Below are 23,867 nucleotides of genomic sequence, written 5' to 3'. Positions count from 1 at the left end.
TGTTAAACAAAATATTGACACAAAGTAGGGTGGTTTAATATCCATTGTGAATGAATTTTTAACTGGTATTTTTTAACAGACTGTGAATTATTATAAGTAGGCATTGTGGAGGCAATATTTTATTCTTTCCTGAACTTGGAAGGGTATAGTAAAGAAGATGTCATTTAAGTCAACCACTATAATAGAGCATCCTTTAGGTAATAGGGAAAGCAAGGAGATTCCAGCATGTAAAGTGCTGATTGGCTGAATCACCTTATTTATGGCTCTTATATCTGTTAACAGTCTCCATTTATGAGATATAATTGTAATGACAAATATAGGAGAATTCCAAGTACTGGTGTATTCATCAATATTTTGAGCATCTGGCTGCTTCTCTTCCAGCTGTTTTAATGCCTGGAATTTTTCTGATGTCAAAGGCCACTGTTCTACCAAGACAGATTTGATAGTTAACCATTTTAAAGGTGAGACTGTTAGTCCCATTCAAAAAACATCAGCTGATGTGTCCTGCGTGTGCACAGCCTGAGCAGTGTGTGACTGTTCCTGATAATACCTTTTAATATTTCTCTCAAGAACATTCTTTATTTTATGGTTCGTTTTTTTAGAATGGAGGAATATTGATCTGTCTTTTCCACAGATGCAACAAATCATTTTACCAAAAATTCATTGCTATGGTTGGCTACATATGATTTTAATATTCCTAAGCTTCTGCTATTATGCTTTGATCTGCCTTTCACTTTGGTTGAACTGAGATTAAGTTCCAATCCCAAGAAATTGAACATTTGCCTCCTGAAGAGGCAAATCTGCATACCAAAATTAAAGTAAAATTATTGTTACATCTATACCTATGTCTATCAAACCTTCAGTTTCTTTGTCATTTACATGTACTTTAGCTTACTTAGGTGTCAGATAATTTATCTATAGATGTTTTTCTGTCTTTGGTCTTATCTAGAGCATGTGGTTTCTAACATCATGTTTTATGTCTTTAATTGCTCTGTGGATGATGTTTTCCAATGCTGATGAAGAATGATTGAGCCAAATTTCATATTAGGGATTGTGAGAGGACCCTCTGATGTTTCCCAATGGCAAAGAGTTACCTTGAGTGACTTGTTGATCTGCATTCATTGGTCCAATACCAGCATTTGGCAAACCTTCTGCATTTTCCAGAAGGCTTGGTCCTTCTCTTTTCACTGTCTCTAGAAAAAATATTGTTCCTAGAAACATCTTGCATACAATCCCATTTCAAATGACTTTATTTACTACAATTAAAACATCTGATAGTTAATGTTTCTAAAAATTACTTCTCCTATCAAAGCAGCATAATATATGTGATCCAATATTAGATTTCTTGCTTTTTTTGTCAAAAATCAGGTTCAGGTCCATTCATCTATGGGTATTGATCTTGTCTGTAAGGCCTTCTCATCCTTTTGCTTTCTGAACTAGCATTTTCTTTTTTATTTTAATTTTTTTTGTTCATTTTATATACCAACCATACTTCTCCCTCCCTCACTTTCTTCACTCTTCCCTGCTTCCCTCACCCCATCCTCTCCTCAGAACCCCCTTTTGTTCAGCTAAGCCTGGGATATGAAGTTGAGGCAGAACAAAGTCCCACCCCAAAGAATCAAGACTGAGCATGGTATCTCACCAGAAGGAATGGGCTCAAAAATCTAGTTTCATCGACCAGGTATAAGTCTTGGTCCTACTGTCAGGGGTCCTATGATCAGATCAAGCCACACAAATGTCATCCACAATTAGAGGGCTTAGTTCAGTCTTATGCAGGCTCCACACCTGTCAGTCCAGAATCCATGATTTGCCACCACCTCAGGCCAGCTGATTATATGGATTTCCCCAACATGATCTTGACACCCTGTGCTCATATATTCTCTCTTACCTCTCAATGACTTGGCTTCCAGAACTTCACTCAGTTCTTGGCTATGGTTCTTTGCATCAGATTCCATCAGTTATCGGCTAAGGTTCCATGATGAAAAGTAGGGTAGTGATCTTAAAAGCCCATGCTCACAAATACCCTCTTCCCTTTCATTGACTTGGCTCCAAGAACTTGATGCAACAGAACTTCACTGTGTATCTCTGTATCGGCTTCCATAAGTTAGTAATTGAAGGTTCTATGATGATAGTTAGGGTATTCACCAATCTGATTATAGGAGAAGGTCATTTTAGACAGCCTGTCCACCATTATTGGAGTCTTAGTTGGGGTCATCCTTATGGATTCCTGGAATTTCCCTAGCATCGGGCTTCTCCCTAACCACATAATGGCTCTTTCTATAAAGATGTCTCTTCCATGCCTCTTACTCTCCAGTCTTCCCCAAACTTGACCATCCCATTCTCTCATGTTATCATCCACCATTTCCTCCTTGATTTAGGAGGGTATTCTATCTATCTGTTGCTTTCATTGGTTAATTAATAAATAAAACTGCTTGGCCTGATAGGTCAGAACATTGGTAGGCAGGGAAGACAGAACAGAATGCTGGGAGAAAGAAGGCAGTGAGGCAGACACCATAGCTCTCCTCTCTGAGATGGACACAGGTTAGAATCTTTCCAGTAAGCTACCACCTCGTGGTGCTACACACATTAAAAGAAATGAGAGTTAGCTAGTAAGAAGCTAGAGCGAATGTGCCAAGCAGTGTTTAAATGAATACAGTTTGTGTGTTGTTATTTCTTGGGCTAAGCTAGCCATGCAGGAGCCAGGCGGGACAAAAATCAGGCCTGCTCGCCACATCACTACACCTCCTCTCTTACTCCAGGCCCCAGTTTAGCAAGGAATCTTATCTATTTGCCATTCCTAGGGCAATCCATGAATTCTCCATTTATGGTGGTCCTTCTTTTTACCTAGCTTCTTGGAAACTGTGGAATGTATGGAATGTTGCCTAGTTATCCTTTGCTTTATATCTAATATCCACTTATGAGTGAGTATATATAATGATTGATTGTCTTTCTGAGACTGAGTTCCTCACTCAGGATGTTTTTTTTTCTAGTTCCTTCTATTTGCCTGCAAATTTCATGATGTCATTTTTTTTTTTACCACTGACTAATACTCCATTTTGTAAATGTACTACATTTTATTTATCCATTCTTCCATTGGGGGGAATGAGGTTGTTTTCAGGTTTTGGCTATTATGGATAGTGCTGCTATGAACATGTTGAGCAAGTGTCATTGTAGTATGATTGAGCATCCTTTGGGTATATGCCCCAAAATGGTATTGCTTGTTCCCAGTTTTCTAAGAAACTTTTATACTGATTTCCAAAGTGTCTGTACAAGTTTAAACTCCCAACATCAGTGAAGAAATGTTCCCCTTTACTCTACATCCTCTAAAAAATAAGTTGACATCAATTTTTTGATCTTAGCCATTCTAGCAGATGTAATATGGTATCTTAGAGGTTTTTTTTGACTTGCATTTCCCTGATGACTAAGGATATTGAGCTATTCTTCAATTGTCTTTCAGCCATTTGAGATTCTTCTGTTGAGAATTCTTAGTTTATAACTGTACCCCACATTTTTTTTTTAAATTTTGAAGTCTAGTTTCTTGAGTTCTTTCTATATGTTGAAGATTAGCCCTCTTTCATATGGGAGGTTGATGAAGATCTTTTTCCATTCTGTAGGCTGCCATTTTTTTCTTATTTACTATGTCCTTTGCCTTCCACAAGATTTTTGGTTTCTGGAGGTCCCATTTATTAATTGTTATTCTCAATGTCTATGCTCCTGTTATATTTAGGAAGTGATCTCCTGTGCCCATGTGTTCAGGATTATTTCCTACTTTTTCTTCTGTAGGTTCAGTGTAACTTTATTTATGTTGAGGTCTTGAACCACTTGGTCTTGAGTTTTATGCAGGAGAATAGATATGGATCTATTTGCATTCTTTTATCTTTCAACATCCAGTTATTGCCAGCACCACTTGTTGAATATTCCTTTGTTATTCTCTGGTAGCATTTTGGCTTCTCTGTCAAAACTCAGTTGTTCATAGGTATGTGGATGCATGTCAGTGTCTTCAATTCAATTTCCTTGATCCACATATCTGTTTTATGCCAATACTAAGATTTTTAATTACTATAATTTTAGAGTAGAGCTTGAAATCAGAGATTTTGATGCCTCTAGAAGTTACTTTATTTCATAAGATAATTTTTTGCTATTGTGGGTCTTTTGTTGTTTTTCTTTATTTCACTGACAGTTCCCTTTTTAATTTCATGGTATCCCTTTTGTTTGATTTTGGATTCCCATATGTATGCTGTTAATATACTTTATTACTATTGGTTGATAAAGAGTCTGATTTGGGCCTATGGCAGCACAGAATAGAAGAAGGCTGAAATTCAAAGCAGATATAGAAGAGAAAAATAGGTGGAGTCATGGAGATGTCATGGAGCTGCTGAAGGAGACAGAGGCCAGAACATTTCTGGTAAACCAATATCCTCGTGTTACATTATAAAATAATAGGAATGGGTTAATGTAAGATGTAAGAGTTAGTTAATAAGAAACCTGAGCTAATAGGCTGAGCAGTGTTTTAATTAATACAGTTTCTGTGTGGTTATTTCAGGTCTGGGTAGCTGGAAAATGAACAAGCAATATCTATCTACATTTGCTGATTATTGGCCTTATTTTCTGAGTTATCAGAGTCCTATTCATAAAGACTTTATCTGTGCCTATTTCTTGAAGTGAATTTCTCTGTTTTTTTTTTCTCTAACAATTTCAGAATTTATATTCTTATGTTGAGTTCCTTGATCTATTTGGTGTTGATTTATGTGCACATTGAGAGAGAAATATTTAATTTTGTACTTCTGCATGTAGACATCTAGTTTTTCCAGAACCATTTGTTGATGATTCCATCTTTTCTCCAGTACGTATTTTTGGCATATTTATTGAAGTTCAGATGGTCTAGTCATATGGCTTTGGAACTGAATTCTTATTTTATTCCATTGATCTGTGTGTCTTCTTTTATACCAACATTACATTGTTTATATTACAATCTTTGTAGCATAACTTGAATCAGATATGTTGTTACCTTCTGCCATATTCTTTTTGCTCAGCCTTTCTTTGGTAATCTAGGGTAACCTATGCTAATCTATGGACTCTATTATTTTGTACAAAAAATTTTATGACTGGTACTGAAATTTTGATTGTGATTGCAATGAATTTGAAGATTCATTTCAGTAGTAATATGCCCATTTTTGTAATATTGAGACTATCAATGCATGTACATAGGAGTCTTATCAACAATTACTAAAATATATGCAAGAGTAAGTGAAACACATGTCCAAAAAGAGAAATGATATGTTATATATTTTGAACATGGATCTATTCATGAATATAGAATTCTGAATGAATAAAGAAGCTTCCTGACTACTAGTCAGTCATTTTCCTGACCACAGTGTCTGACTCAATATTTCCTTTGCCTACCCCTGGAATACTCTCTGGAACCTGCCAACCACCCAGGCTGGGTCGTAGCATTAAACCTACACCACATTTAAACAGAATAATTTCTCTGTACAAAAATTCCCCTATGTTTCATGTATTTATCATGATCTCTCATGCAATCACTAATATTTCTTCTCTCACTACTATTTTGTTGTACTTAAATTTACACAATATATAAATTATTACTAACTTATTTAATCAGAAACTATATTCAAATGTCTTCAATATACATATTCAAGGTAGAATGACTCATTTTTAGCATTAAATATTCCATAATATGCATGAATTTAAGTTTATCCAAGTACACTCTAATTGAAGTTCTTGGGAGAACTTCAATATTTTGAAAATTATGAATAGATGCTCTGAACAGTTGTGTACAGGTATAGTATCGCAGCTGGTCAAATAGCAAAAATTATGTTAGATTTTGTAAGGGATAGTTGAATTCTCGTCCAATGTGACTTACAGTGTTGTTTTCATAGCAGCAATGGAAAAATTACTTATTCCTTTATATCTATGCCAATATTTTGAGTCATCAATACTTCAATTTGTATTATTCTAATGTTTTTTGTGGTACACTTTCGTAATATGTTTTTTATTTATTTTTTTGAAAAAAAATTCTGCCTCCTCCCTGCCTCCCATTTCCCTCCCCTTGCTCCCACTCCTCTACCCCTCCCCCACTCCTTCCCCATCTTGCCACTCCTCTCCCCCTCTCCCCACTTCATTCCCCCTCCCTGTCAAGTCTGAAGAGCAGTCCAGACTCCTTGCCCTGTGGGAAGTCCAAGGTCCTCCCCCCTCCATCCAGGTCCAGGAAGGTGAGCATCCAAACAGGCTAGGATCCCACAAAACCAGTTCATGCAGTAGGATCAAAACCTAGTGCCATTGTCCTTGGCTTCTCATCAGCCCTCATTGCATTGTAATATGTTTTTAATTTGAAAATTATAATTGCCTGATATTCTATTATGTTGAGAATCTTTTCAAACACATGTATATTTGCCATCCTCCTTGATAACTTGTCTGATATGTGTATATATATATATATATATATATATATATATATATCCATTTACATTCCTGATTTTTATTTTTGAGATTTTGTGTTTCACTTGAAACCCTAATATTTCTTCTTTTATCGGTACTGTATTGTAGTTCAAATCATACAATTCAAACTTTTACTGAGTTATTTCACCAGTAATAACATTTAGTTTTCCTTCCATCCACCTTTTCATAATTCAATGAGTCATTTTTTAGTTATTATCCTATCTCATGGTTTCCATTTGCTCTACATGTTTTTAAAAAAACATTCTCTACTCAAATTTTTGTGTTGGAGGTTCTGTCTTTGTGTTGCTTTCATTGGCTAATAAAGAAACTGTTTTGGGTCTATTGATAGGGCAGAACTTAGGTGGGTGGGGAAAGCTAGGCAATATGCTGGGAGAAGGAAGGCAGAGAAAGAAATGCTATGGAACTTGTCAAAGTAAGACATTTTGCTGAAACTTAGCTGGTAAGCCACTGCCACATGTCGATACACAGATTAATAGAAGTGGGTTAAGTTATATTTTTGGTTGTGAGCCTAGCATTTAACGGCCAAGCCATCTCTCCAGCCCAGAAGCAGGTTAAATTAAAATGTAAGAATTAGCCAATAAGAAGTTAGAGATAGCAGGCCAAGCAGTGATTTAATTAACATAGTTTCTGTGTGGTGATTGCGGGGCTGGGCACCCAGGACAAATAGGTCCTTCCCTTGCAGCCTGGCTCTCCTTGAAACACTCATCCATAAATGAAATTACTTCACCAAATATCTCATCTAAGAGCTTAGGGGACTATGCAGAAGAGGAGCCAGAAAGAATATATGAGTGGTGTAGGAGGTCCTTCTGTCTATGTGTTGCTTTCATTTGTTAATAAAGAAACTGTTTTGGGCCTATAGCAGAGCTATAGGGGAACAAACCTAGGATGGGAAAACTAAAAAAAAATGCTGTGAAGAAGAGGAGTAAGAAAGAGACACAATGGAGCTTCTAGAGTCAGACATGCTGAATCTTTGCTGATAAGCCACTGCCATGTGGCAATATACAGATTAATAGAAATGGGTTAAATTAAGATATAAGAGTTAGCCAATAAGAAGCTAGAGCTAATGGGTCAAGCAATGTTTTAAGGAATATGATTGGTTTCTGTGTGATTATTTCATTTCTAGGAATCTGGGACAAAGTCGCTACATAAGAGCAATAGGATATTGAGGACACCAGGAGAACCAGACCTTCTACATTGATGCAGGTAAAGCTCATATGAACTCACAGAATCTGAAGCAGCATGTACAGGGCCTGCATGAATCTTTTCCAGGTGAACTTAGTGAAACGCTTCCAGTTTTGTGGGTTTTTTTTTCAGTTTTGTGTTTTAATGGGATTCCTGAGTGTATAAATGAGATTTCTGACTTGTTTTGGGATCTTTACTTTCTTTTGGTTTGTCTTGTCTAAAATTGACATGGCAGTTTCTGCTTTACTCCATTATATTTTATTTTGTTATCTTTTTTTTTGGACAAAGAAAAAGAAATAATGAATGAATAAGTCCTATCCAGAAGAGTAAATGTTACTGGCTGAACTGTCATACCTGTTGGTAGAGGCAAAATCGCTTATTTTCAATGGAGTAACACTGGATATATTATCCACTCTATGATAGACCTCATGTTCTTGAGTAGTTGATCAACATATAATGAGCTTCGCAGATTCTTGTGTGCTTTTATTTGGTTATTAATTTGATTGGGACATTTTTATTTTGTTTTCTAGATTTTGTTGTTATATCATGTTTTTGTTACTGTTTTCTGTTGTAAAAAATGTGTGAGAATGGCTCTCTCTCTCTCTCTCTCTCTCTCTCTGCTTCTGGATCAGGACATAGCTCTCAGCTACATTTCCAGTATCACACTGCCTGCTGCTGCCACTCTCTGCTACCATGCTCCCTGCCATGATGATAATGGACTAAGCCTCTGGAACAGTAAACAAGTGCCCATTTAATGCTTTTTTTAAAAAATAATTTATCTATTTTTATTTTATGTGTGTCAGCATTTTGCCTGCATCTATGTCTGTGTGACGGTGTCAGATCTTAGAGTTACAGACAGTTGTGAGCTGCCAGATGGGTGCTGGGAATTGAACCATGGTCCTCTGGAAGAGTAGTCAGTGCTCTTAACCACTGAGCCATCTCTCCAGCCCATAAATGCTTTCTTTTATAAGAGTTGCTTTGGTCATGGTGTCTCTTCGCAACAATAGAACAGTGACTATGACAATGACTTAAACCTGGGATGGTGGCTCATGCCTATAATACCAGCCTAAAAGACAGAGACAGGGGAAATCAGGAATTAAAGGTCATCTTCAACTACACAGTGAATCTGAGGTTAGCCTGGGAGACAAAAATAAAGGAAGAAAGGAAGGAAGGCAGCAATTGGGCTGCGGAAATACCTCAACTGATAAAATATTTGTTACATAATCCTGAGGACCTAACAAAATTTATGTGAAAATCTGGGTGTGGCAATGTGAGCCTGATGCTTGAAAGAGAGGCTGACGGATCCTTGAGGCTCACTCACCAGCCAGCTGCAGAGAGAATGCAGCACCCCCCTCCACCCCAAAGTGGAAGAAAACACTCAAGATTGTTCTTTCGTGTGTGCGTGCACACTTGTCCAGTGGCAGTTCAGGAACTTTGAAAACAAGTCAATTTAAATGTTTAGCTCACTCAAGAATATGGCTATTCTTGGTTGTCAACTTGACTACATTTGGAATTAACTAAAATCAGAAAATGAAGGGCACACCTGAGAGGGACTTTTGCATAATTTGATCTACTTCTAATCTGGACCTTTGAGGTAAAAAGACACCTTTAATCTGGGCTACACCTTCTGCTGGAAGCCTAAGAACAGGGAAGAAGAAGGAGGTTTTGCTCTTTGCCTGCTTGCCTTCAATTTGTTAGCACATCCTTTCCTTCACTGGCATCGGAGCCTGCTTCTTCAGAATTCTGGTATATACTGAAGACCGCTTGAGACACCCAGCCTTTGGACTGAGCAACCATTAGATTCTTGGAGTTTCTGTTCCCAGCCAGCCATTGTTGGATTAGCTGGACTGCAGCCTTGGGGCAAATCTACTCAGTGTAGAAGATGAGGATTCTGAAACCTCAAAAGGAAAAAAGTTACATCGGAGGTCTGAGATTGTTGCTACTAGTTCTGGTGATTTCATCTTGAAGACCTATGTAAGACGAAACAAGACTGACAGTTTTAAAACTTTGAAAGGCAACCCAATTGGACTTAACATGTTAAGCAACAATAAAAAACTGAGTGAAAATACACCAGCTGCAGCATTATGCTCTGGAACTGTAGTTCATGGCAGACGCTTCCATCATGCTCATGCACAAATACCAGGCGTCAAAACAGCAGCTCAGAGGAAAGAATATCCACCTCATGTCCAAAAAGCTGAAAACAACCCTGTAATGTTAAGTCATGTCCAAGGTGTAGATCGTATAATGAAGAAAACAGAAGAGTCGGAATCATATATAGAGCCTGAAATTAAGAGGAAAGTACAGCAGAAACGGCACTGTAGTACCTATCAGCTATCTCCACTTTCCCCTGCTTCAAAGAAGTGTTTGACCCATTTAGAGGTATCTGAACAGCGTGAATGTTGCCCAAAATGTGGAAAAGAAAAAGAAAATCAGACCAAATGCCAAAGTTGTGGTATTGTTTTTCATAATGATTTGCAAAGAAATTGCAGACAAGCTATAACTTTGCATGAATCCACTGGACCTTTACTAAGAACGTCAATTCATCAGAATTCTGGAGGACAGAAGTCACAAACCACAGGATTAACAGCCAAGAAGTTTTATGGTAACAGTGTGGAGAAGATTCCAATAGATATTTTGGTGACTTGTGATGCTAGTAGACATAATTACATCCAGACTAATGGAAAAGTCATTCTACCTGGAGGAAAAATACCTAAACTCACAAACCCGAAAGAACAAAAGACAAGCTTGTCAGATCTGAATGATCCAATCATTTTGTCCAGTGATGACGATGAGGATGAGAGGACTAGCAGAAGAGAGAGCATATCCCCACAGCCTGCAGACTCCGCGTGTTCTTCCCCAGCGCCATCGACTGGAAAAGTAGAAGCTGCACTAAATGCAAATATTTGCAGAACAGAGCAAGAATCTAGAAGCAACCCAGCAGATTCAGAGTTAAACACAGTTGTCATACCAAGAAAAGCAAGAATGAAGGACCAGCTTGGTAATCCCATCAGCACACCTCTAAAACGTCGCAAAATAAACACTCACGGAACTTTAATTCACTCTGTGTCACTGTCACCTCCCCTAAACTTTGGAAGTGTCATTTTAAACTGCCGAAGTATACGAGTTGGAACGCTCTTCCGACTATTGGTAGAGCCTGTAATTTTTTCTTTAGAGGCAATCAAGATACATCTAGATGCACCAGATAGTGATCCTGTAGAGATTATTTTAAATACCTCTGATCTAACTAAATGTGAATGGTGTAATGTCCGGAAATTACCAGTAGTGTTCCTCCAGGCAATACCATCAGTTTATCAAAAGCTGAGCATGCAGCTGCAAATGAATAAAGAAGATAAAGCTTGGAATGATTGTAAAGGAATGAACAGGTTAACAAGTTTAGAAGAACAGTACATTATTTTAATTTTTCAAACTGGCCTTGATCCTCAGGCAAATGTGGTCTTTGAAAGTATCATTACTGACATTGGTATAAAGAATAATGTTTGCAACTTTTTTGCGAAAATTCCTTTTGAAGAAGCCAATAGCAGACTTGTTGCCTGTACAAGAAGCTATGAAGAAAGCATCAAAGGAAATTGTGTGCAAAAAGAGAACAAAGTGAAAACTGTGTCCTTTGAATCTAAAATACAGCTCAGAAGCAAACAAGAATTGCAGTTTTTTGATGATGAGGAAGAAACCGGAGAGAGCCACACTATCTTCATTGGCCCTGTAGAAAAATTGATAGTGTATCCACCACCTCCGGCTAAGGGAGGCATCTCTGTTACTAATGAGGACCTGCACTGTCTAAGTGAAGGAGAGTTTTTAAATGATGTTATTATCGACTTTTATTTGAAATACTTGGTGCTTGAAAAACTGAAGAAAGAAGATGCTGACCGAATTCATATATTCAGTTCTTTTTTCTATAAACGCCTTAATCAGAGAGAGAGAAGAAATGCTGAGACAACTAACCTATCAATACAACAAAAACGTCATGGGAGAGTAAAAACATGGACCCGGCATGTAGATATTTTTGAGAAGGATTTTATTTTTGCACCCCTTAATGAAGCTGCACACTGGTTTTTGGCTGTTGTTTGTTTCCCTGGTTTGGAAAAACCAAAATATGAACCTAACCCCCATTACCATGAAAATGCAGTCGTGCAAAAAAGTTCAGCTGCAGAGGACAGTTGTGTTTCTTCTGCCAGTGAAATGGACAGTTGTTCACAGAACTCTTCTGCCAAGCCTGTGATTAAGAAGATGCTAAACAGAAAGCATTGCTTAACTGTAACTGAGTCCAGTGCTGGACAGGAAGAAAGTGAGCCTTGTTATCGGAGAAACACATACAGTGTGAAATGTAGTGTGAAAAAAAAAAACCATGCTATAAGTGAAAACGAAGAATCAAGTAATGGAAAATCTTCATGCCAGGAAGTTATTGATAGAGCTAAAAGTGAGAATGGCCTACAGGATGAATGTTTAAATTCTATACATCATCCAGATGCCTTAAGCAAAATCAGACTAAACTACGGTGATCAGTCAGCTGAAGGTGGCAAAATGCTGGAAGATGAACTCATTGACTTCTCAGAGGATCAGGATGAGCCGGATGATAGCAGCGATGATGGACTCCTTGCTGATGAAAACTACAATTCAGAAATAGGACAGTGGCATTTAAAACCTATTGTCTGTAAACAACCTTGTATCCTCCTTATGGACTCACTTAGAGGCCCTTCTCGGTCAAATGTTGTCAAAATTCTAAGAGAGTATTTAGAAGTGGAATGGGAGGTTAAAAAAGGAAGCAAAAGAAGTTTTTCCAAAGATGTTATGAGAGGTTCCAACCCCAAAGTTCCACAGCAGAACAACTTCAGCGACTGTGGCGTATACATTCTGCAGTATGTAGAGAGTTTTTTTGAGAATCCAATACTAAATTTTGAGCTCCCTATGAATTTGGTGAACTGGTTTCCTCCCCCCAGAATGAAAACAAAAAGAGAAGAAATCCGAAACATAATTCTGAAATTGCAGGAAGAGCAGAGTAAAGAGAAGAAGCTGCTGAAGGACACTTTTTCAGCAGAAACATCCATAGGAGAAGGAGCAGAGCAGTATGCCAGCAGTGTCTCAGAGTGACCAGGAAGCTGCGGCTCTAGCTGCAGAAATCACATGGCATTCAACTTTGGTTATAGACAGTAAAGAGCCAAAGTGCTCACTGCTCAGAGATTTGGGGAGGGTTAATGCTGTAAAAATGTCACATAAGTAATTTCCAAAGGATTATGTATTAAGTAAAAGTCTGTAAATATGTTTAATGAGGCCAATTTTTCCAACATTTATAATTATTTTTTTCACTTTTAGGAAACCTTTGTTATGTATTTTCTGTTAATAATACTAAAATTGCAACTTCTAAACACAAATAAACTATTTATAGGAGGAAAAAAAAAAAAAAAAAATGTGTGAGAATGGAGGAAGAGAGGATCTGGATGGACTCATAGGAGGGGGAGAATACTAAATTTTAAAATTATGTCAGGTAATCAAAATATAATAAGAAATAAAATCATAAGTCAAATAAAAACTTCAGTAGAAAGCTTCACCAATAGAATAGATTAAGAGAAGAGAATATCAAAGCTTGATGAAAAGGAAGAGGAACTACAAAACTCCCATAAGGCCAAAGAGAAAATATTAGTATGACTGGTATGTCCAAGACGTTAGTGACAGATTCAAATAATCAAATTCCTAGACTGTGTATGCAGAAGAAAGAGAAGAATCTTGTTCTAAAGCAATAAAAACATTTTAAAAATAATCATTTTTTTAATATTTCAAATATTAATTTTTCAATTATTAATATTTCAAATATTTCTCTGCAAAGAGATGTGGATTTTGGCAAAGGAAGTATGACAAACATGAAACAGAAAATAACATAAAATAACTTCTCTTTATCAGTTTATAATAAAATTATAATATACAATAATAAGGTATATTGAAAGTGACACGTGTAAAAGATCAAATCATATAGGAAGGCCCAATATCCACCAGGCTGTATCTGGCAAAACAATGTAATAATTTAAAGAGCAATAAAAATGTCCTCTGATACAATAAGCAAAAGGAATTTATGGTATTTTGCAATGTGCAAACAATATTGGTACTGTAGCCCTGTTCAATAAACTTTACAACCAATAGCCCATGTGGAGAATAGAACTAATGAAATTTTTAGCAGTTGTATCTTTTTATTAAATGGGGGTAAACTTCCACAGAAAATAATAGTATCCATTTTTGGGAAAATGCATCTACAAAATTGTAAGTTAATCATCCATGTGATATACCAGAACAGATATTGAAAGTTAAGTCTCTTTTATTGCTTTATCTGCCTTATTCACCTCCAGCTGTTCCATTAGGATGCTTGCATTATTTATTCCCTTTCACTTCTAATAATTACTATAGTTAGGAGCATGGATGAAATAAACTTACTTTTAAGTTTGATGGGAAAATTTTAGAAAAGGTATGAGATAATATATAGTCAGGCTCTTGATTTGTTTTTTTTTTCTTCTTACTTAGCTTCTTTAGGTTCAGCTATTGTAGACTCCGTGGCCCTTATTTATGGCTAGAAACCAATTATGAGTGAGTACATCCCATCTTCATCTTTTTGGGTCTGGGACACCTCACTCAGGATAGTGTTTTCTATTTCCATCCATTTGCATTTTTGTAAACCAGATGCAATGCTTTGTGTAGGAATAAGTATTATTCTGGCTTTTCGTTTTCAAGGCTCTGTTTTCTAAACTATTCTATATACAATCCAGGACTCTACAAACTTTGATTTGAATTTCCTTTTAATATTTATTTATTGAAAATCCTTCACAAAATTTGCTCAAATATATACACAATGGCTCATGTTGGTGCAAACATAAATAGACTTTTCTTGATCTACTTATGTTGACTTCTTTAAAATTAAGAATACATGTTTGTTGACTGATTTATGGTTATTATTGCTACGCTTACTAAAACTTTATTAACATTCTATTAATAATCACATTTCTCTCTATCATATTTGTGGGAACCATGCTTCTAATGGGTCCAGTGTCCTGAGATGGGCATGTGAAATTGGTGCAAAGAAGAAAACTCCAACTACTTGTTTCAAACAATTGACCCCAATAGCCTGAGTTATTTTTATTTATAAAGTTTCAATAGTTTTGCATGAACAGTTTTATAATCATATTTGTTTCCTTAGGTTTCTAATAATATTTCTAATAATTGCCACTTTGTTGCTTTACCTCATCCCCTTTACATCGTCCTACTTTCTCGCTGGTAATCATTACCTACTTGATTTGTAGCTTTTATATTAGAAGCAGGAACAGTATAGCAATAAACCAAGGACGTTTGCTAACTAGACACACCTACAAGTAGAACAGTATGTCTAGCCAGCAGTATTTGTGGTTACTGTGTCATGCAAAGGAAAGAAAAGTTGTGCCTCTAAAGGTTAATGTTTACCTATGAAATACTCTATCTCCTATAGGGGAGATATCAGGTTTATTTTATTTATCCTATCATCCTGTAAACTACATAACTTAAGAGCTTTCTTTTAACAGATGACACTATTTATTTATTACTCTCATATCCCCTTTCTTTCAGCTTCCTACAGTGTTGACTGCCACAGTATTGACACAGTTATTAGAAATCAGGGCATTGTGGGTTTCTATGATTTTGCTTCATTCCTTCTTTATAGATTGTTCCCATTAACTCTTCATATCATCTACTATTACCATTTCTTCTAGACTCTTGTGTTTAAAAACAATCTCTCCAAGCCGGGCGGTGGTGGCGCACGCCTTTAATCCCAGCACTCGGGAGGCAGAGGTAGGCGGATCTCTGTGAGTTCGAGACCAGCCTGGTCTACAGAGCTAGTTCCAGGAGAGGCTCCAAAGCCACAGAGAAACCCTGTCTCGAAAAAACAAAAAAAAAAAAAAAACCAAAAAAAAAAACCAAAAAAAAAAACAATCTCTCCAAAGCCATTATGTAGATTTGTAATATTGTCATGAACTTCTGTGACTGTTTCAAGCTAGTCACAAAGTACATTGGAAAGGTAATATCTTGTTCTTGAGAATCCTAAATTTATAGCCACACCTGAAACATCACAAGCTTTAGTTTGGTACTGAATCAGGTTCACTGTATATTTCTATTAATGTCTTCTATGGCTCATCCAGAAGAGAGTTATCAAGGGGAAGTTTTCCTTATACAATAACTATTTCATCCATAGATCTAAGAAAGTGAAACTAGAGGCAGCCAGCAATAATTTGTATATGGGAAGCAAGAAGAGCAGGGAGCAATAGACTCCCAGTAATGCCCAGAATCATTCAGTAAACTATACATCAGCCTTGCCAAGAATGGGTTATATTCTCCATGGCTTTGTCACAAAGAGAACTTGTTCATGCTATTGTCAGTTCTCCCAAAGAAGTGACATGGTTCCCAGCATTATATATGACGAATTCAAAAAAAAATGATCAGTTAAGTCTGAGGAACAGTTTAGTGGTTAGGAGCGCTTGCTGAGAAAGCACTATTAAGTGTGCTCATATCCCTTCTACTGACTTGAAAATCCAGGAATGGTTGAAGATACCATTAGCCCCCAAATTGGGATGGAGATGGACAGACCCTTGCAACTATCCAGTCAGCCTAGACAAAATGTGAATTTCCAGCTCAATGAGAGGTCCCGTCTTAAGGCAATAAAAACAAAGACACCCAGTTTTTTCCTCTTATCTTTACATATGTTCAGGCATGTGCATATATCCAATACTCAGAAGCCATAGGTATGTACACCATAAATATGTACACAAGTATGGTGTAGGAGGTCCTTCTGTCTTTGTGTTGCTTGCATTGGTTAATAAAGAAACTGCTTTGGGCATTTTGATAAGGCAGAACTTAGGTAGAAAAGCAAGACAGAACTGAATGTTGGGAGAAAGAAGAGCAGAGTCAGAGAGATGCCATGGACCAGCTGCCGGAAATAGATGTTCTGAGACTTTTCTGGTAGGCCACCAACTTGTGGTGATATACAGATTAATAGAAATGGGTTAAATCAAGATGTGAGAGTTAGCCAATAAGAGGCTAGAGCTAATGGGACAAACAGTGATTTAATTAATACATTTTCTGTGTGGTTATTTTGGGGCTAAGCTAGCAGGGAGGCTAGGAACTGGGCAGCAGGATGAATAAGCGCCCTCTCTGCAACACATGTACAGATTAGAACACAAACGCAGACACACACACACACACACACACACACACACACACACACTTTATTGAGTGCCAAAATTAGTTAAAATGTTTTATCATTCAGATTCCACCTCTTGTCATTGTCCTTCTATGTTTTTGTGTGAATTTGCATAAAGCAGATGCATCTAGAATCAAGAGTCTTATTGCTAAGTTGAAAAACTATTGAAAATCAAACTACCTGCACAAGTGCCTACTAAGTGGTTATTACTGTAGACTTTAGACTACAATTGAAATTTGGTAACCAGTTTTCTATAATATTAATGAGTTTAAGGCTACCCTGGGCTACACAAGATTGATTCAGAAAAAGTTCCAGTTGGTGGTGGTTCACATCTTTAATCCCAGTGTATGAGAGTCACATATTTTTAATCTCAACACTAGGGAGGTGGACACAAGAGTGATATGGCTGGGTGGAGAGAGGAACATAAAGGGGAAGATACAGGAACTCAGTGGAATATGGAGTCTGAGGATTCGTGGAGACAGAATCTCTGCTTTCGTTCTGATGATTTAGTAGCAGTAAAAGGTCTCTCTAGTGGTTGGCTGTTTATCTTTTCTGATCTTCATGTGACCCCCCCCATAAAAAAGAATTTCCCATACATTTGATTGGTGTGTTTATAAAATGGCTTTTTTATGTTGTAAAAATTCAGAACATTTCTAGCTCAGGAGATCAGAGACCTGTTTCTGAAGTTCATGGTATCTCTACAAACAGAGACTTAGCTTCCACTTTTGAGGGGAAACCAAGGGCAATAGCAATAGTCTGAATTTTTTGAGAGGCTATTGAATAGCCCTAGCCAACAACTCAAAAGAGGACTTCTAATGTCTAGTATTGGGGTTTTGTTATGTGGTCTTAGGCCATCAGCTCAGATGAGAAACATTTATTAAAACTCTGTATGTATATTTATATACAGCATTATGTCTATCATAGGGTTTGGGGAATATCTTTAATAATATGATTTCTTCTATGTATTTTTACCAGGAATTATTACTGTTATTTTACCCATCTCTTTCCTTCTATATTCATCTCTTTGACACTTCCATAAGAACTCTTCCCTTTTTTATTTTTCCCCTAGCAAATCATTTGTAATCTGACATTTCCTTTACCTTCTTCCAAATTTATTTGTATTTACTCCCTTTCTCTTGCTAAAGGTCCCCCTCTTCTTAAGTTTTCCTAATTATGTACTTATACACTGCTAGTCCCTTCTCTGTTGTTTCTCAACTCTCCTATCCTAGCAATGCTCTGTCTTATTTTCCTGGTTTTTGTAGTCATCATAGGCTATATACTCACATTTTAAGATTCAGACCTGGTAACCTCCAATAAGAGAGAGCATGCAGTGTTTTTTTTTTTTGTGTGTGTGTGTGTGTATGATCTTTTCTAATTCCATATGTTTATCTGCAAGAATCCATGACTTAATTTTTCTTTATAGCTGGATGATTTTCAATGATATATGTACAATATTTTCATTGTCCATTTGTTGACTGTAGGACACTTAAATTCTTTCCATTTTCCATCATTGTGAATGGAGCAGCAACAAACATGGCTGATCAGGTATCTATGGAGTAGGATGTCAATTCTTCTGTTCATATACTAATGAATGGTATAGCTAGGTAATACAGTCAATTTATTTAGTTTTTGAGAAATCTCCTCACTGATTTCCACATTGGTCCTGCACCAATTTGAAATCCCATCAAAAGTGAGTATAAGTTTGGTTTTCTCTGGATCCCCTCATGCCCTCTTACTGAGGACTAGCTTTCATGGCAGAAGTTTCCATACAAGCTTCCAAAGCAAGGAAGGAGGGAATAGTCATACTAAGCTATGATAACTACAAACTGTTAACTACATCTATGGCATAACAACCCTAACAATGACTTCTGGCACACAGACCTTGGTGGTAACCAAAAGTTCTCTAAATTTACTTAAGACCCACCCAACAAAACTAAAATTTTTCCTTGTCCTAGAAACCTAGCTAACTACTCAATGATAGTGAAATTCTGGCTATTAGAGCAGAACCTGTAACCACAAATTTTCTAAAGCATAGTCCCTTACAACTATTTAAATATTTGTCTTATCTAATTGTAGTTCTCAACCCTTTGCAAGGAAACAAGTTTTACAACAGAAAGAGACAACTATAGAAAAAATGCACTGTTAATCAAAATGACATCTTTGAGCTCAGTCCTGATGAATACATCTACAAAGAACTCTTGTATAAAAGGCTAAGAGAACTTTGCAAATGTGCACAAAAAATGACTGTAAAAACCAGAATATCAAGGAGTTTTCTTTGAAATGCTGTATCCTAGTAATAAGATACAGCATAAAAAAAACTCCTTAATATAACTTCCCCAATGTGATTTAAACAAGGATGACACCAATAATATGCTAAAATGGAAAAGGAAAAGCTGAAAAGCCCTGAACCCTTTATAAAGAACTACAAGCAACTGAAAAATTCTGCAAGCCGAAGAAATACCAATTGTTTACCCAGTGCAAACTGGTCAGCACTGAAAATATACAGGCAATATTATATGGGTTCAACAGTTTATGTTTAGAAATAAGTATGTATATACAAATACATGTATTGTACAATAACAATTAGTGAAAAAAGTGGCCACAAATTTAAAGGAGAATGCAAAGATGTTTATGGGAGAGTTTGGAGAGATTAAAGGGAAGGAATACATGTTACAATTAAATTCTAATATGAAAGATAAAAAATTTCAGCAATCATAAATAGTTAAAAAGATTGAATCACCTTCTTCCCAGTTCCAGTTTTTATTGCTATATGTGTTTTAGAAGATTGTGTAATTAGGTTTCAGAAATTAGTTTCTGCTTTTAGGTTGCTGCCTTCCATGAATCCTTGCCTTGGCTTCTATCAATGATGGATTGTGATCAGCCATTTGTTCATTCATTATATCCCTTAAAAAAACAGACATAAAACAAAAACAAAGGAAAATCTCACCTCAGTTAGGTTTCCAAATTGTTCCGATAGACACCATTACCAAAATAAACTTGTAGAGTTTGGCTTAGAGGTCTGAGAAAAGTATCAGAATATTGTTTAATATATCAAAGAAATATCTATGAATAATTTTCTGTGCAGTTCAATAATGACTATTAGTGTCATTATTAATACAAAATTAATAGTAATACTAATAATTATCAAACCAAGATAACCAGTATTTCTATCATCTTATTTTATTTCTTTGTTTGTTGGTTTGCTTGTTTTGGTTTCTCAGGGTAGGGTTTCTCTGTATAGTACTGTGTGTCCTGAAACTCACTATGTATACCAGATTGGCCTCAAACTCAGAACTCAGAGATCCATCTGCTTTGGCCTCTCCAGTGTTGATATTAAAGGTATGTGCCACCAACTCTTGGCTCATCCTACTGTTTTATCTTGAAGGAAAATGCTCTGGTGTATTTAGACTTTTTTTTGGACTCCCACTCCCAAATAATAACAGAGAGACTTTTATTATTACAGATTGAAGTTAACTTAGATTTGTTTCCAGTTAGCTCTTAAAACTTAAATTAATGATCAAAATCTATTGGACCCTGCAAGATATAAGTCCTACTCAAACCAAACCTTCCTATTCCTCTGAAACCTCAGTGGAACTCTAAAATACAGTCTGCTACTACACAGAAAGGACCAAGAGGTAAGTGGCCAGCCACCATGCAGGATACCCCTCTCTCTAGGCCCTCTATATCAGGGCAAAACCCCAGGCCCCACCTGTACATGCCTTGGCTTCTCTAGGCAGCTCCCATCAGATGAGTTTCCTGCAGGTAGGCTGCTCCAACAACCCGATACCAATTCACTGGACCCTGAAAACAACAAATTCCACTCTGTCCCCAAACCTTTCAATCCCCACCCCATAACCTCAGAGGAATGCTGAAACAAAAGCTACAACTATACATACAGAACCAAGAGAGGAACTCTGAAGCACAAGCTATGACTACACAGAATGGACCAAGAAAGTGAACCAAGAGAGCAGACAAAGAGAAAAAGCCAAGAGAGACCTCATTGGCTCCCTGGACAAAGACAGTGACACCACAGAGCAGATCAAGAGCATTTTTCAAAGACAGCCACTGCAAGGATTAAAGCAAGTGGCAAGACACTGCCAGCATCAATTAAAGAAAGGGATAGGAAGACACCAATAAAAAAATTCATTCAACATCTGTAAAGCAACATGGAAACCCCAGAACCCAGTGGCCATACAAAAAGAAAACTTGATCACCCTAATCCAGAATAAACAGAAGAAACTGATTCTAAACATAACATTATGAAAATGATGGCAATATTTACAGGGGAAATTAAAAATTTACTTAAAAAATTGAGGATTTTTTTTAAATTGAAATTAATAAATGTCTCAAGGAAACCCAAGAAAGCCAAGAAAAAAATCAAACAGGTGAAGCAAACAGTTCAAGACTTGAAGATGGAAATAGAGGCAATACAGAAAATACAAACCAAGGAAATTCTAGATATGAAAAATCTGGGTTAACAAATGGGAATTACAGTGACAAGCATAATCAACAGAATAAAAGAGGTGGAAGAGAGAATCTAAGGTGTTGAAGATACTATAGAGGAAATTGATTCATTGGTGAAAGAAAGCATTAAATCTAACAATTTCTTAACAGAAAGCATCCAAGAAATCTGGGATACAATGGAAAGACCAAACATAAAAATAATGGGAAGAAGAATAACTCCAACTCAAAGATACAGAAAATGTACTCAACAAAATCATACAAGAAAACTTTCCAAACCTAAAGAAGGATATCCCTATTAAAGTACAAGAAGCTTACAGAATATCAAATAGACTAAATTTTAAAAATTCCCCTTGTCATATCATAATTAAAATGTAAAACATACAGAATTAAGAAAGAATATTAAGAGCTACAAAGAAAAAAATGTCAAGTAACATATAAAGGTAGACCTATCAGATTTACACCCAAATTCTCAATGGAAACCATGAAAGCTAGAAGGTCTTGGGCAGGTGCAGCAAACACTAAGAGACCATCAATGCAACCCAGACTACTATACCCAGCAAAGCTCTCAATCACCATTGACAAAGAAAAAAAAAGATATTCTATGAAAAAAAAAACAGATTTAAATAATACCTATTCAAAAATCCAGGCCTACAGAAAGTACTAGAAGGAAAACTCCAACCCAAGAAAGTTAATTATACCAACAAAAACATAAGCAACAGGTAACATCACACCTGCAAAAGTCAATTAATGGAAACACACAAACAACCCCTGAAAAATAAGAGGAATTAAAAGTGATTGGTCATTAGTGTATCTTAATATAAATGGACTAAATTTACCTATGAAAACACACAGACTAAGAGAATGGATATTAAAGTACGACCCAGCCTTCTGCTGAATACAAGAAACACACCTCAAACTCAATGACAGACATTACCTCAGCGTAAAGGGTTGGGAAAAGTTTTTTTTTTTCCAATCAAATGGAATGAAGAAACAAGTGGTGTAGCTATCGTAGTGTCTAACAAAATAGACTTCAAATTAAATAAATCATAAGATATGGAGAAGGACACTTTATACTCATAAGAAAAACAATCTGTCAAGATGAATTCTCTATCCTGAGCATCTATGCCCCAAATATAAGATAGCCTACATATGTAAAAGAAACATTACTAAAGCTTAAATTGAACATCAAACCCCACACACTAATAGTAGGATACTTCAAAACACCATTCTTCCAAAAGAACAGGTCAACCAGACATAAACTTAACAGAGAAATAAAAGATTTAACAGATGCCATGACTCAAATGGACATAAGAGACATCTATAGAACATTCCACCCCAACACAAAAGAATATACCTTCTTCTCAGCATCTCATGGAACCTTCTCTAAAATTAAACACATACTCAGTAACAAAGCAAACCTCAACAGATACAAAAAAATGGAGTAACCCCCTCTATCTTATCAAATGACCATGGATTAAGTTAGAATTTAACAACACTAATTGCAAAAAGCCTAAAAGATCATGGAAATTGAACAGTGCTTCTATTGAACCAACCTGGGTCAAGGAGAAATAAGAAAGAAAATAAAGACTCCTAGAATTCAAGGAAAATAAAGGTACAGTGTACCCAAACAATCCAACACCCCTTCATGATAAAGGTGTTGGAGAAATCAGGGATACAAGAAACATATGTAAACATAATAAAAACAATATATAGTATTCTGACAGAAAACATCAAACTAAATGTAAAGAAACTCAAAGCAATTCCACTAAAACCAGAAACAAGATAAGGCTGTCCACTCTCTCCATATCTATTCATCATAGTTCTTAAAGCTCTAGCTAGGGCAATAAGAAAACAAAATGAGATCAAGGAGTTTCAAAGTGGAAAGGAAGAATTCCAACTTTTGCTATTTGGACATGCTATGATAGTATATAAAAGTGACCCCTTAAACTCTACTAGGGAACTCCTGCAGCTGATAAATACCTTTATTAATGTGGCAGGATACAAGATCAACTCAAAAAAAATTAGTATCCCTCCTTTATACAAATGATAATGAAGCTGAGAAAGAAAAGAAGAACATAACCTTTCACAATAGCCTCAAATAACAAAATATCTTGAAGTAACACTAACCAAAGAAGTGAAAAACCTGTTTGATAAGAACTTTAAATTTTTGCAGAAAGATATTGAAAAAGATACCAGAAAATGGAAAGATTTTCCATGCTCTTGGATAGGTAGAATCAAAATAATATAAATGGCAATCATACCAATAGAAATCTATAGATTCAATGCAATTCCCATCAAAATCCCAACAAAATTATTCATGGACCTTTAAAGAACACTACTCAACTTAGTATGACAAAACAACAACAACAAAAAAAAAACAGAATATCCAAGACAATCCTGCACATAAAGAAAATTCTGGAGACATCACCATCCCTGACATCAACTCTATTATATAGCTACAGTAATGAAAACTGCTTGATATTGGCATAAAAACAGACATGTTGATCAATGGAATTGA

General features: G+C 36.3%; 1 protein-coding gene across 1 annotated transcript in view; it reads left to right on the top strand.

The window, feature by feature from the left end:
* The window catches only part of LOC121444406 (sentrin-specific protease 6-like), a 47,610-nt gene extending 34,534 nt beyond the window's left edge, over nucleotides 1-13,076 (top strand). Inside the window, exon 5 of the mRNA XM_041646220.1 lies at nucleotides 9,505-13,076. Coding sequence (XP_041502154.1) covers nucleotides 9,505-12,768 — 3,264 coding nt within the window. The 3' untranslated portion in view covers nucleotides 12,769-13,076. The remainder of the gene's footprint in view (nucleotides 1-9,504) is intronic.
* Nucleotides 13,077-23,867: the final 10,791 nt, after the last annotated feature.

Source organism: Microtus oregoni, unplaced genomic scaffold (assembly GCF_018167655.1).
Source record: "Microtus oregoni isolate MIOR12 unplaced genomic scaffold, Mior012 000122F_ref0000035, whole genome shotgun sequence".
Lineage (NCBI taxonomy): Eukaryota > Metazoa > Chordata > Mammalia > Rodentia > Cricetidae > Microtus > Microtus oregoni.
The sequence above is the reverse complement of the archived record's forward strand: the minus strand, read 5'-3'. Positions and strand labels throughout refer to the sequence as shown.